The sequence below is a fragment of the Perissodus microlepis genome, chromosome 18 (assembly GCF_051167445.1).
Source record: "Perissodus microlepis isolate ML-2025 ecotype Zambia chromosome 18, ASM5116744v1, whole genome shotgun sequence".
NCBI classification, from domain to species: Eukaryota; Metazoa; Chordata; class Actinopteri; order Cichliformes; family Cichlidae; genus Perissodus; species Perissodus microlepis.
In genome coordinates this window covers 24,979,866-24,994,956 of record NC_140478.1, presented here as the reverse complement: position 1 = coordinate 24,994,956, position 15,091 = coordinate 24,979,866, and the positions used below count along the sequence as shown (strand labels likewise).

At 38.8% G+C, this 15,091-nt stretch overlaps 1 protein-coding gene across 2 annotated transcripts in view; it reads left to right on the top strand.

The window, feature by feature from the left end:
* The window catches only part of LOC146367952 (guanine nucleotide-binding protein G(olf) subunit alpha), a 55,650-nt gene that overhangs the window by 19,701 nt on the left and 20,858 nt on the right, over positions 1–15,091 (top strand). For both annotated transcript variants that reach the window (XM_084911774.1, XM_084911775.1), the window contains exon 5: positions 3,819–3,916. In XM_084911774.1, coding sequence (XP_084767900.1) covers positions 3,819–3,916 — 98 coding nt within the window. The remainder of the gene's footprint in view (positions 1–3,818; positions 3,917–15,091) is intronic.

Sequence of the window (15,091 nt, the reverse complement as noted above, 5' to 3'; positions counted from 1 at the left end):
GTTGCATATTTTGATAGAACAGCTAACAGCTTGGCATCAAAAGTCTATCAAAGGCACAAGTGAGGAAAAACCTTAAGTGTAAGGCCATATATAACAAAAGGACTGGATCAGTCCTTTTTTTTTTTTACCCCCCCACTCCATGTTTAACTGAATCACCGGATCTGCCGAGAGGAGATCTCCCGGAGCATGTGATCATTTATCAGCCTCCCTTCTCCCTTTCTCTCTCCCCCTCTCTCTCTGGTTCGGGGCTACTTTAACCCTCTCTCCAGTCACAGCGAAGAGCCAGTGCTGAGCGCAGAGAGTCATGTGGTGCCTCCATGCTGGAGTAGGAGCCCATTTCAAAGACATGTGGACAAGCAGCGAATAGGAATATTAGCTCAATCACCTCTGTCTAGATCGAACAGAGACTCCTGGAAAGTGTCTTAAAGTCATTGATGAGTTTCTCTCATTAGCTGAAGTACTGAAACTACGCATTTACATCATAGATGGATGGATTTCATTCACCAGAAGTGCAGGTTATATTTATGTACTTTAGAGGATCTACACTAAGTTTTTAGAAATTCCTGGATAAACATGGATCAAGGAATTGAATGGGAAAGCAAAATTGCGTACATGCAAGACGTATGTTCTCATGTTGCTTTTAGATTTAGATTGGCGGGAGGACATAGATAACGTCAGACAGACTTAATGAAATGGAGAGAGACATAACAGTTAAGTTCACTCTGACCCTCTCTTCTCTTTAAACGTCATCTTGTAGTTTTGTAATTTAAACATGAAAACTTAAGATACCACAGCAGTCCTTACAGAGTGACAGTAGGGGCTGAACTGTGTAGTCTCTATTGTGACAGTGAGTGTAACCCCCCCCTCCCAATATAACATCTAATCTCTTAATTGACTAATACAGATGGTGTTTGTTAGCATTTTAGTTTACAACTTTGTCCTTTCTGTTGCAACAGGTTGTAAAATGGAACATAAAGCTAGGGATTTTCTTGGCTTACAACAGACTTTCGGGGGGGGAGTGCATGTGCTCAAAGACTCTTACCCTACTTTTCATTTTTATAGCTATTTTTCAAACTAAAACATTTAGCTTGAGTATGTTAAACCCAACCAGTTTTTCTTATATATATATACTGGGTGGAAAAGAGAAAACCAAACCTGGAAGCGTGGATATGAATATATGGTGCATATCTTTGTATAGGTGTGATTCAGATCTAACAAACTAGGAGACCTGCTGTTTTCATCATGTCCAGTAGTTATGTAGGAAATGTTGTTGAGTGAGAAATTCTTTTCTGCTCCTGCATTTTGAGGTAACTGTCTCCAGCTATGGAAGAAAAGTATTTGGTCTGGGTGAAGTGTGTGTGTGTGTGTGTGTGTGTGTGTGTGTGTGTGTGTGTGTACTGTGTATATGTAACTTTCAGTTTAGTGATTTGTGTGATTTGGTATGTTTTTCTTGATAGATGTTTATACAAAGTGGTTATTTAAAGGAAAAAAAAGTGTCTGCAGTGTCCTGCTTTAAATTTCCAGGTGTAATGTCATGCGTCAGGTCATTGAAGCCCTGACTTTGAATGCAAAGTGCAATAACATTGGACGACACGATGATCAGTGAATACACTTAGCCAGCAGCATCCCCGCTCTCATTGCGCAGAATTAGCTTGATGGCTACGTGAAAGCTTCTCCAGGAAGTCATATTGTTTTGTTGGTGGTGCCAAGTGGAATGAAATGAACTCTCACACCTCAAATATGCAGCTGAAGTCAGATGGTGTGGGTTTTTAACAGTTAATTAATACCAATGAAATGGTAATGAAATGATTTACAGTAAATGATTGCATCAATCCAATATTATTTCAATTTTAATTCTACCCTCCAATGTCATAAATTGTCACTTCATGCCCCTACAGTGACACAGCAGTGTTCGGACTAGCTTGGACTTCCAATATCTGAATCATAATTTCTTTTCTTTTTTTTTTTCTTTTTATTAAATTGTTCTCTCAGGTCTTGTCCATTAGGGGAGAACTAAAACATATCAGAAGGTATTTAGATGACCTACTTACCTTACATTACCTTACAGCACCAAAGTGAAAAGGGTTAAAGATAGGGTTGGGCTTTTGCTACGTGTAGCAGTAGAAACCGATTCTAAGAAATCTGTTTTTGGCGCAAAGCTAAAGGTCGTGAATGTATTTGTTGTTAGTGGACACGGAGAGCTGTGGACACCCGCAACGTGTTGTTGGTGTTGTTGTTCTTATGTGCTTTCATGTTTGCTGAGAGAATGTTGTTCTTGCAAACTGGAGGTTACGCAAATGTATCCCAACAGGTATCCCAAAGCTAGGCTAAATACGTTTCAAGTCAGGAAATAACATGCTTGGGTTGCAGCATGACTAGAAAAAGTTGTATTTTCAGAAATAACATGAGAACGTTTGGAAAATGTCATAATACACAGGATAGAATTGCAACCGCTTTCTATTTTTTTATATAAAGAAAGAGAAAAATGTATGTGTCAGGACATGATATACAAATAAAAAACTTAACTGGTCCTTTACAAGTTCTAAAATTATTTAAACACAACCTCAGGTGAACAATGACACGTGATATATTAAACTGTCCTATTATTTATTTAACTGGGCAAAAATGCAGAAACCATGCGTGAAAAACTAGGTCCGCCCCATGATTCAATTACTCGTTGAACCACCTTTATTAGCAATTAACTTTTTTCATAATTTTCCACGTGATGCTACTGCTAGATGCTACTTATGTCATTGTCAAGAAATTTTGGATTTGAGTCAGGTTAAGTTTTAGACTTCAGGCCATTGCGACGCTTTGATTCTTGTTTTGTGGGCAATTTGGATCATTATCCTGTTGCATGGTGCAGTTTTAGCCCAGCTTTAGCTCCAGCTGTCAGATGGATCGTCACTGTTTCACTCAATCACTATAAGGTGACCAGGTCCTGCAGCTGAAAAAAACAGCCTCAAATCATCACTCCCCCACCACTGTGGTTGACAACTGGTATGAGGTGTTTGTGTTGATATTCTGTTTGGTTTTCGCTGTGCACTACGGCCAAGGCTCTCCACTTCAGTCTCATCTGTTCTTGGTTTGTTCAGATGCAAATTTACAAACCTAGGCCACGGTGCCATGTTCTTTTTAGAGAGAAGAGGCTTTCACCAGGTATCCCTTCCAAACAAGCTATACTTGTTTAGTCTTTTTCTAATTCTACTGTCATGAACGTCAACATTTAACATGCTGCCTAAGGCCTGTAGAGACTGAGATGTCACTCATGGGTTTTTTGTAACTTCTCTGAGACTTTGATGTTCTCAAGTTAGGGTGAATTTTCTGGGACGTCCACTCCTGGGAAGATTGGCAACTTGTGCATAATCTTTCTCCCTGGGAAGGATTATATTTTTGAAAATGGACTTGTAACCCTTCCTGGATTGCTGGGCAGCATCCTTAAATGCTTGAGACCACGAAAAAGCCAAAACGTTTGCTTTTGTTGAGTTGCTCACAATTAATAGTCATAAGTTAATCAAGTGCATTTGATTAGCAGCACCTGGCTGCTACTCACTCTCTTAATTCCTATAGACACAGTGAGGGTGCACGTAGTTTTTCCAACACTGCTCTTTCATTTATGTCTTGGTTTTTATTAAATGAATAATATTTAATATGTCATGTTTTGTACCTATTTATAAGACTTGTTGAAGACCAGATGAACTAAAAGAGATTGTACTTTCTTTTTCATATGACTGTACATGTACTTGTATATAAATGTTTTTCTTGATGTGTTTTGTTGCTTTTAAAACTTTTTTTTTTTTTTTTTAAATCCCTCTCAGGAGTTCTTTGATCACGCAAAGAAGCTGTGGGACGACGAAGGAGTGAAAGCATGCTTTGAGAGGTCCAATGAATACCAGCTCATCGACTGTGCACAATAGTGAGTTCAAACTTTCATAATACATTTTACGGAGTTCACTTCATGAACACATGCTTTTATGTACTTGATGGTTTGTGCTGCTATAAATGGGAAGGATAAAGGACCTGGTTTGTTTTTCATCCTGCAAATTATAATCTCTGCTTCATCTACACCCTTGGTTTTTTGGGCTGTGTTTTTTTTTTTTTTTTTTTTTTTTCCCCCCCCTGTCGCCTTTGAGGTGAAAGCTCTGCAGTGTCTGTTGGTGTCATGTCGTATATGAATGTGGCTAAGATATGTTTACTCTGGGTGTGGCAAATTGAGCAAGAGCTGTAGCTGTCCATTGGAAAATTTAGCATATCTCTCCTCATATCAGTGTGTTTGGCTTTTCTCCATGGCAATATGCAAAGCCTGGTCTGACCTGTATTAAAATGCCCCAGTGTTAAATTTATTGAAGCTGTTCTATTGAAAACTGTAATTAGGTAATGATGGTGTGATCTTGCAGTTTGGGGGTGTCAAACTCAGTTTAGCTCATAAACCACATAAAGTAAAATTTGGTCTTGGCTAGACGGCTGTTTCCTGCAATCTATAACCGATTAAATGCCTCTAAATCAGTTCTTTCTTTTTGGTGTAAAGTAGCGTAGCTGAAACTTTCTGAGAGTCTTCTGTTTTCATTGCTATCGTTGTTGTTATTGTGGTGGTGGTTGTTGTTATTGTTGCAAAACTGATGTACAGCCTGAGATGTGCAGTTTTGAGAAAAATAATCGGAAAGAAATACTTATGTAGAAAATCAAAGAAACCTGTCGGTGGGCTTTGGCTTAACTGTGCTCTAAGAAACATATTAGTTGGCAGCTCTTTCACATAATTAAAAAAAGGTGAGAATTTCTCTTAATTTGGGGAAAAAACAAAGTAAAAAAAACAAACAGGAATTTTGTTATTGAATGGAATAATAACAGTAAAAAAATGCCTAATTTTTTTTCATTCCTTGGTTTTGTATGGCTGGCTATCTATAATGTCAATGATGTAGACATGAAAGGAACAGTTTGGGCTCTCATGAAGTGATCCTCCAAATACTGTCCAGCATTTAGGTCTTGTTTAATAGCAACTTTTACAATTTGCCAATCCGTTAGATGGGCCAGATTAGTCCCTTTGTTAGGCCACTATCCCTGCTCTAGTTAAAGCTAGTATTTTTCAACTGTTTAAGTAAGGCAAACATCTACCTTCGGATTGGTTCACTAAATAACAGTGTAAAGTGTAGCAGCTACGATCTTAGTCCAGCTGAACTGTAGATGTAGTAAGTACTGATACTGCAGTGTGCAGGGTGCTGAAACTGATGTCACTTTGAGGAGAGTCCCGGATTGTTTTTACGGCTCCTAAAGCACTTTGGGCCACCATAGGGTGCTGGTTGTACACTAGGAAGGGCCCCTCTGTTCCCTGTAAAAGGAAGTTTGGATATGCAAAAGGATTCACTGATTACAGTGCTCTCTTTCTGCTTCCCCTCTGACTCACCTCTGGAGTCACATGTAAATATGAGGATATGTACATGCTGTGGGCTCAGGAGTCCCCTCCCATCCCAAAGGTTGGCTCCCTTTATCTCTGAGGGTTCGATCAAAGCGAGGTCATTACAGTAAACTAAAGTAAAACTGCAAACTAAATCTAGGTGTGGTAAAACATTGCCAGTTAACTGACACCCCCCCCCCCCCCCAAAAACAAAAAAAAAACAAAAAACAAAAACCCAAACAAAAAACAAACAAACAAAAAAAACCTAGACTTGGGGAAAAAAATAAATAAATAGATGAATGAACTTCAAGGCTCGCAAAATTTCAAAATCCCTGGTAGCCCTTTGGGCAGGGACTCTTCAGTTTTTGGTAGCCCAAAATAAATTTAAGTAGCCCGAATAAAAAAGAGAGCAATTTTTTGATTGATTATACATTAAAGTATAATATTGTAACGGAAACAAAACATTAATCAAAAAATTGTTTAAACACAAATTACAACATTGTATAAAAATTACAATCATCAACTCAAATACTTGGTTCTAATTGAACAGAAATTTCTATGAACTTGTAAGAACTGTGTAGGACATGAATCAGTCTGTGTCAGATCCTGAATTTGAAATTTCCACTGAAGTCACGGGAAAGAGGCAAGTGGAACCAAGATCGAGGCCATTTGCTTTTTGAAGTTTGCAAAGACTGCTAAATTGTGCCAGTGGTAGTTCACTCTTTGCAACATAGTACGCTATTCTAAACAGATTTTCAGGTTTATTTTTAGTATGTTATTTGCAATTGGTGTTTGTTCTGGGAAAGATATTGCAGACTGAGCAATAATGCATTTCTTGCATTTCTCATGGGTTCTAATGGGGGCCTTTCTTAAAATGACTGGTCCCAGTAACAAAGGCGCTTGTCGACTCAGAAATCGAGGGAAAAGCAACAACACACCCGGCAGAACATTATGTTATTTACACGGGTGCACATAAGTGGTCCGCATGTGCGCATTCGCTGTCAAAATAAAAGACGCGCACCAGATAAGAAGTTGCAACGCGCGTTTGCGTCCATATAAAAGGCACTGTTTTTGTCCGCTAGAGTGGGATTTTCACGGCACATTCTGCACCACACCTCTGTGCGTTCATCATTTGTTTGAAGCCAGCTCACCTGCTGCAAACACTTTTCCGAGAATACGTGCTTCTTTTGTGGTTCGGACTCCTTCTGACATTTCTTTGGAGGTGGAGGAAAACCAAAGTAATTGCTTAAAGGAGTTTGCTTCTTCGACATCTTTAAGAGTTCTAAACAAATGTCTGTCCTCCTCCAGAAAATCTTATGTACGCAAACACGCGGTGCAACTTCTTATCTTGTGCGCGTTTTTTATTTTGACAGCAAATGCGCACCTGCGGACCACTTATGTGCAGCCCTGGTTATATAGCTCATCATATCGCAGCCACAGAAATTCTTTTGTCCATGAAACCATAAAGCTGCACTTTCTTTTTGCCTTATAGTCTGATTTGTCATAACCTTTCCGTTTTGTGGTAAGCTTTTCTTTGGCTGTCACTTCTTCACCCTGACCTGTCTTATTTGGCTCAGCAGAACTAAAATATATATCCTGCTGCTTTTACACACGCACTCACATAACGCTCAGCGATTCTCTGCGCGATCAACCTCTCACATGTTTAAGCTTGCTGCGGGAGATTTCACTTGTCATGTTTGCATAGTAAGCTAACGATTGATAAGACGATGTCAGAGGAATTGGTGCGCAAATTATCATCACTCACCAATCAGTGCTGTCGCTCTCTATACACAGTTCCCGCGATTGCAAAGTGAAAGCAAAAAACAAGCGCAAATTCAAACACGATTTCAATATGTCACATATTGACAGTGGCTCACCGATGCCAATGACATAATTACCCAGCTACATTTCCGAAAGAATGCAAAAGCATTGAAATATATTTTCCTATGATAGCCCTACGGGCAGGGCAGAGACAGATTTTGGTAGCCCGACTGGAAAAATCGCTAGCCCCGGGACGTCGGGCTAGCGATTTTGCAAGCCCTGAACTTTCAAAGTGAATTAATATAAAATGTAGAGGAAGTGTTCTTAGGATGTCTTTACAGTGGTGTGGTAATGTCACATCTATTACAATTTTCCTAAATACCTGTCCCTTAAAATATATATTTATAATTGAAAAGACTAAAACTAACGAAAACTGGAAGAAGCAAGCCCACTCTGGAAACTAACTGAAGCCAAACTGAATTCAAAGCTAAAACGCATTAGAAGATACAAAACTAATAACTCTAGGTCACAAGCAGGCTACATCAGTGACTGGTGTGTTCATATGTTTGGAGTGTAGAGAGAGTTTTTAATTTTCCCCTAAATATCTTCTGTTCCTCGAACATTAATGTAACTTTTGTTGTTGTTCCCCTGCCTGTGAGGAGCGTCCATAGAAAGAAGAGAAAAAGTCAGGTGATGGTTAGAGAGTCACATGAATCTGTAAGGTGGAGCTGTTACAGTCCACACGGCCTGTGTTTGTCTTTGCTGCTCTGAGTCAGTCTGCGTGTTGTAGGCCAGCGCAAAAAAGAAAGAAAGAGCATTTTGTGTTTATTTTAGTCCATATCCCAGTGTCATGGTGACATCATTTAATATCGTGGTACCATAAACATTTCAGATCTTTGTTACTTCCTCGTCACAAATGCTGCAAATGCTTCTGAATGTTGAAATCTCCAGGAATATTGTCATAACTGAAACCACTGAGGCTTGCAGCTAGCCCGAGCGCTGATAATACAGCTGTCCTGTGACATGAGCAAACATTAACACAGTAAAATGAAGACAATGAAAAGCATACAGTGTTTCAGTGCTTCATGTGTGACTTCTCTGTTGTGTGTATTGATTTTGAACTTGGTTGCTATGCCTTTTTCTGTCCTACATCTACTGTTTTGAATGAGGGGGGGGAATACTGCCAAGTGATTGAAGTCAGATTTTTTTTTTCCCTCTCTATTTTCATCCTCCTCCTCCACAAAAATATCATTCATTCTTTCTGCTCTCCTCTGGCTGTCATTTTATCCTCCTATCTCTGCCTCTCTGCTCCTGTTTGGGCAGTTATACAATAATGTTTGGTCAAGGAATCATCATTGGGGTGCCCCTCTAGCACGTGCCCCATGTACCGAAGGCTGCAGCGGCATGTGTTTGAGTACGCCCCAGGCCAATTTGCTGCGTTATATTCCCCATCTCTCGCCCCCGCTTACTGTTTGTTTTGTCTATCACAAAATAAAATCTTTAGAATAAACATTACCTTATTTGTTAAACTTAAAGCTTTGTGACTTTTCATCTCAGAATGTTTTTTCTTTGAAAGATAAAGTTGTGTAATAATCTAACTGTGGTGCTGTAAATTTATTTGACATAAACAGAAATATTAAATCTTGAAAATAAAATGAATGGTCTAACCATTTTGATAACTGCTAGGCTTTTTGCACCATGTTCCTAAATCTTGCTTTTCAGCAAAAACCTCACAGTATCCCTGTGTTGCCTGAGCCGTGTGTTTTGATTGAAGGCTGGAAATTGTCAGACTCCACAGCCTCTCGCTTACTTCCTCTCGGTTCTAACCTCTGTATGAACTCTCATAGATACTCTGTCCTACATGGCAACAGACATGTCTGTGTAAAGGTCCACACATATACACATGCACACCTATTGTTGTTATGACCACGAACTGTTCTGAGTAACCATCCTGGAAGTTGTGGCAGACTGCTTCAGCTGCCAACTGGGTTAAAAGAAAGGGAGCATAGGTAATTCTGTTGGAGACTGGGTGTATTAAATCAAATGTTTGTGTTTTGATATCAGTATTTTTTTTAAATTTTTTTGTGAATGTCTCTTGTTGTTTAGGCTTTGCTTTTTAAAGGTCCCATAATCTACCACTTTATTGTGGTAGATTATGGGACATTATTGTTGGCCTCATATTTTCCCACTATAGATATCTGAACTTTGAGGGTAGCTTTGAATTGAACTGGAATGGCTGCTGGCCCCGCCCCTAGGAAGAGGAATAAGTGACAAAGAAATAGCCAATTTAATTAGTGCAGCGCATTATACAGAGCTGAGACACTTTGCTTTATGTGTAAATACAGTTTCATTCTCAGAACAGGGTTAGATTTTTGCCAGACTGCATCGAGATCACGAAATCCGGATTTCAGCGGTGTAGAGCAGCGGCCTGGTAAATGGCTTGCCTCTGTTCGCTCTGTGGTCAAAATATTGGTGGAAATATTGACTCCGATGGCTGCATTAAAGTCAATATTTCACCTTGTTTTGTTGACTGACACTAGGAAAAGAAAACTATGTGAGAAGAGATTTAATGTGATTTTTGGCTGTGTTAAAATGCAGTGTAGAGTAGAAGTGATACAAACAGATGTAATGGATTAACAGAAACGGAGCGAATTTAGCTGCACTGAAGCACATGCACTGGTATGAACACAGAGTGACACACATGCACTCAGTATATAAAGAAAGCTATTTTCTCTTGCTCCCTTGTAACAAGTGGTTGATAGATATGAGAGTTATATGCTGGACGCCCTTCCTGATCAAACCACAAAGTTTCCACAGTTCATGAGGCATACATGGTGTCAACCAAAGCTAACAATCATGCTAGCTTCATTAGCCCTGCTCGAATACAACAGGGTTGTCCTGGTGTATCTGATTTCTCTGTGCTGGTGTTGTTCCTGCATCATCATGTTGTTGTGATGTCATAAGTTTGGAATATGCTGGGAAAAGGAAAAAAGCTCTCTCCTGGAACAGATGGTAACCATTTAAAGTATTTACTTTATTAATCAATTCAATATAACAGGTATATATTCAGGTTAGCTTTGCTGTTAGTTAAATTTGGGTTATTTATGTTGTTGTTTTTAACAGTATTAGCTAACTTCTCAGGTAACGCTAACTGAATTCTGAGATAATGTAATTGGTTGGTTGCAGTGTTGATCCTGGACCAACATTGTTGTGATGATGTGGGAACCACTTCGCCACAGGGATATCAGATCATGCAGGTTTTCCTACGATTGTGGGGACATTGCCGTCTAAAGTAATTCACTTGAGTTTTCAGTTCCTCAGATGGCGGGAGAATCTAAACTTGTTTGGTTATTTGCAGATTTTTCTGCTCATGGTTATTACCTCTGATGTTAGCAGTATACTAAGATTCTCCCTGGAAAACATCAGCACAAGTTGTATTACAAGCTTGTAACACTCACATAGTATAAAACCGCATTGTCATGACTTTTATTTCAGTTTTATTTCATATCTTACTCTCTTTTTATTTATATTTAAACACCATGCTGATTAGTGGGGCTGTGCTGGTGACTCCTTGATCTTGATAGCAATTAGTTTTTCTAATCAGTCACTATGCAGGTTTAGCAAAAAGGAAATAACCTATATGTAGCTCACTCTTTGCGATTTGTGGTTTTGCAACAATGCCACCAGAACACATTTTGGTTAGATTTAGCTAGATGTCATATTTAGATTTTACAAGGGCGGATTATATACCTCTTCTGTTTCATTTGTGTTGTCCTTCACAGACCTTGCACCACTGGCAGATATATTTTTTCCAGCCAGCCTAACGCTGGATGGCCCATCGGACAGAGGCACAGGAAATAAGTACGGGCCGATGGCAGGCGCTTGTTATGCCAAAGAGCATGTCCATATCGATGTTTTTGGAATCCTGTCACCCATCGATCTGGCCTCTGCATTGCACATTTATACGTTTTAAGAGCACAGATATGTGTCTGCCAGCTGATTGATTATAAGCTATTTTCAGCTGCGGCAGGCTGGTTCCATCGCAATGCCTTGGATGTGTCAACGGCAAAATCAAACACTTTTTCACACGCAAATCTGAACTCCCAGGCCTGCTGCTGTGGTGAATGTTCCCACAGCAAATATGACACAAAACATGGCACAAATAATATGTTGAGATTCATCATCATACCAGTGCTAGATGCTGTTTAGGCTGGTATGAAACTCTTGTGTTAGTGTGCTTGATGATGATGATGGCTGGGATGTTGGGCTGCAGCAGCCAAACAGGATTGGGCCAGAGGAGAGCTGCACTGGATGGTGGTGGTACTGAGTAAATTGGCTGTGAACAAGTTGGGGCTTATTCCTGCAATGAGGATGAAGCCTGAGATGCCTTAGAGGGTTTTTTTTTTTGTTTTGTTTTTTTTGTTTTTTTTTTTTTATATAAATGTACCACAAACTCAGAGCAGCCAACCATGTACTTCCTCTGGTGACTTTGCCTCAACAGGAACACAATAATTTAATGCTAAGATTTGTGTGTTTATTATAGTTCACAAATTGAGTTGGGTTTTTGTAAGGTCTTATTGTTTCATGGTTTTGTGTTTTGTTTTGTTTTGTTTTGTTTCTCTCTGTTTTCATTTCAGTTTTTTGGTTTTGGGTTTTTTTTATTAGTCTGTCTATTTTTTTTTTTAGTCTTTTAAATGATCATAATATATTTTTTTAGGGGCACGATTTAAGAGATTTAGCATATGGATTATGAAACAAACAACAGGCAAATGTTCTTTGATCAAATGAAAAGGAATCTGAATCTTTTTTTTTTTTTAGATGGTTTAACAGCAACAAAAGATGTAGTTCATAAAGAGGTGGTTTGATATAGGTATAGTTAAGATTTTATCCTTTTTTTTTTTTTTTTTTGCTATTTCCGAATTTTAAAATAATACATAGTCACTCACCTTTATATTTGTAAACATGTGTAAGCATAGTGCATGTTACTTATTCTGTAAATGGAAAATGATGGAGTCACCTTTTGATAATACACCCTGACTTTGTACCACAGTCTGTGAGATATATATATATATATATATTATACACACACAAGCTTGTTTTTCAGGTCATTAGTGTTTCTTAAACTGAAACAGACTTCAGTTGTTATTCATCAAGTCAAAAGTACAAAAACAGGAAAAGAATCCAAATTAGTTGCTAATATAATTGCTAATTAGTTATTATTAATTATGTGAAAACGCCTGCTTTGACCAAGAATTTTTTTTTTTTTTTAAATTTAAGCAAGTTTCAGAACTCAGCTTCAGCATCTTAGGTTTAAAACTGGGATTTTTTTTTTGTGACTGACATGTGGTGCATGTTTAATCAGGTTAGGATGTTGTGCTGTGAAAATGGCCACAGCAGAGGCACACCTGGGATGGGACAGGTATCCAACTGTCCTGTGCAGAGTCCCGGAGATCGGGCTTGACTGTGGGTGGATAAGTCTAAGGCTTGATCTTGCTCTTGGACTAGGCTGGGGCTGAGGTTGGGGCTGGGGTTTAGTGCTGGTCACGGGACTCTGCCACCAGCCTGGGGGCCACTGACACAGTCATCTGGGGCTGTAAAGTGCTAAGAATGGTTGGCATTGTCAGCCAGCCCCAGCCCCTGAAGGCCCTACAGAAACAGAGGGGCTAGGCTTCACAAACAGTGGCTCTCCTCAATAAGGAGCCTCTTCTGTTCATGGAAGAGCCAGAGAGAGCGATATTTATACACTGGCTGCATGTCACTGCTGCTTTTTTGTGTCACCAATAAGTTGCTTGAATTCTTAATGTTTTAGTTGATCTGATGTACCGCCTATAATGATGAGTCTGAATGACTCTACTTGTGTTTATGTTTCAGTGTAAGAACTTTTATTCTGATCAGTTGTTTTTATCACATAAGAAATATTTGTCCCCCTGGAAGCTGTTAAACCTTCACGGACTCTGTTGATTTGTATGGATTGCTGCTTGCATAAATTATATTCGGGTTACTTTCACAGTTTAAATTTATGCATCATCTAAGTGGTATGACACTGACACTACGAAGATTTTCTTTCACACGGGATGAAAGCTACGTTACTGATCTGTGTCAGTCAACACAGTCCATGAGGTTTGTGAGTCTGATGATGGCTGTAAGAACATGTCATGCTAAAGGTGCAGCGGTATTTTCTACTGCCGGTCATATGGATTGATGTCAGCCTATCACCAAAAGAGACAAGTGTTGGTTTATCTGTGCTGTTGCATCAATTTTGACTTGTATTTTACTTGTAATGTCTGAATTTCTGGCTGAGATGAGTGTTTCTAAAACCTTTTTGCTGATCCAGATACATGTTCCAGGCTTTATTTGTTTTGTGTGTTTTATATTTTCTTCTTTTTTTTTCTAGAGGAATCATCTTTACAAACAATGTAGTAGACTTGTTTTGAGGTTTTTAAGCTTTTCTTTGCACAATCCCACTGATGATGGGTTGGCCATTGCCAATATTAATCTGATATATTATTGGAGCTCTTCTTTTGACTTGGCTTCAGGAGTTTTGGGCGTTATTAACCTGTCCCGTCATTCAGCGGAGTGGTTTGGGACCTTTGTCAGTGCTGATGACAAACCTAGATAAGCTGGCTGTGTGAGGATTTACAGAACTTCCAGAAACACCAACAGTCTAAAGATTTAAAATCCACATAGTTATGATTACTTTAACAACAGCCAATGAGAGACGCAAGTCTGAAAGAAATGACAGAAATGAAAGTTTGAAACGGCAGCCTTGAAACAACAAGCTACTACAACTGTCAGTTGGGCTGTTGAGAAGAGGATTTGTGTTATGTGCCAACAACACAACTTCACATACACCGCTAGTCCTGGATTAGCAGTGTTGTTAGGCAGTGGTAAATATTTTTGCCTTTGAGGCTAACGTCAGCTAACGTACTGCTGCTGACAAATATTACTGCGAGTTAACCTCCACCATCCACATTTGTTTCGATTCAGCTTTCTGCCTTTCTTCTCACTGCACAGTGTGGCTAAAGTGTAAGAAACTGGATGCATCACAGTTTAGTTTTGCTGCCTTTGTGTTTTCAAACTCGTAGCGTGTGCATGTTTCAGATTTGAGACAACTGTAAACTTCTTGTGTGCATGATGCACACCGATATTAATATTTGGTGGGATTTTAAAACCCATGTACTTGGAGTCAGACAGAAATATGAAAAATTTTAAACATATGTTTGTTTAAACATCAACTATGGGCCTAATTTCAAGTACAGTATCAGGCCAGAATTCAACAGAGTTGAATCCCAACGGCACAGTAGTTTTTATTTTGATGGAAAAATAGAGAAGCATTTGTTGGCAGGTAGGAAGTGGACTGGAGGAAGAAATGAATGAGGAAGAGGAACATTTTGGTAGCGTTATGGTGAGAGTTTTTTCTTTTCTTTTTATTTCCCAGCTCTAAAGTTGTAAACAACCAAACAAATGTTCCTCATTATGTTAGATTCAACCACCAAACAGGCCATAGAAACAGCACACCTTGTTGTTCGGGTAAGAACATTTAAAGGCATTAAAAAAATTAAGGCTTTCTCTTTTTTTTTTTTTTTTTTTTTTTTTTCTCCTTTTTGTAGTTTTAGAACTTTTTTCCCTTCTTTTTTTTTTTAAGGCATGAATGCTTGGTAAACAAATTTTAAATGGTTTCAAACTAATTAAAACTCTTCTAGCTCTGTTTTTCATTTACATTATCGCTACATTACTAATTAAAAAAATTAAATACTTTGTACATAAAATGAGTCATGTAAGACCATAATCCAGATTAACAAAAACCTTTGTGTCGCTTGTTAAAATCAGATGACCCTCTTGTCAGCTGACTGAGGAATAATCAAAGGACGCACTATGGAACTGTGCGTGTTTGTGTTTGGCTGTATCTGTGAGTTATTTGAGGGAAAGGAAGGAGTG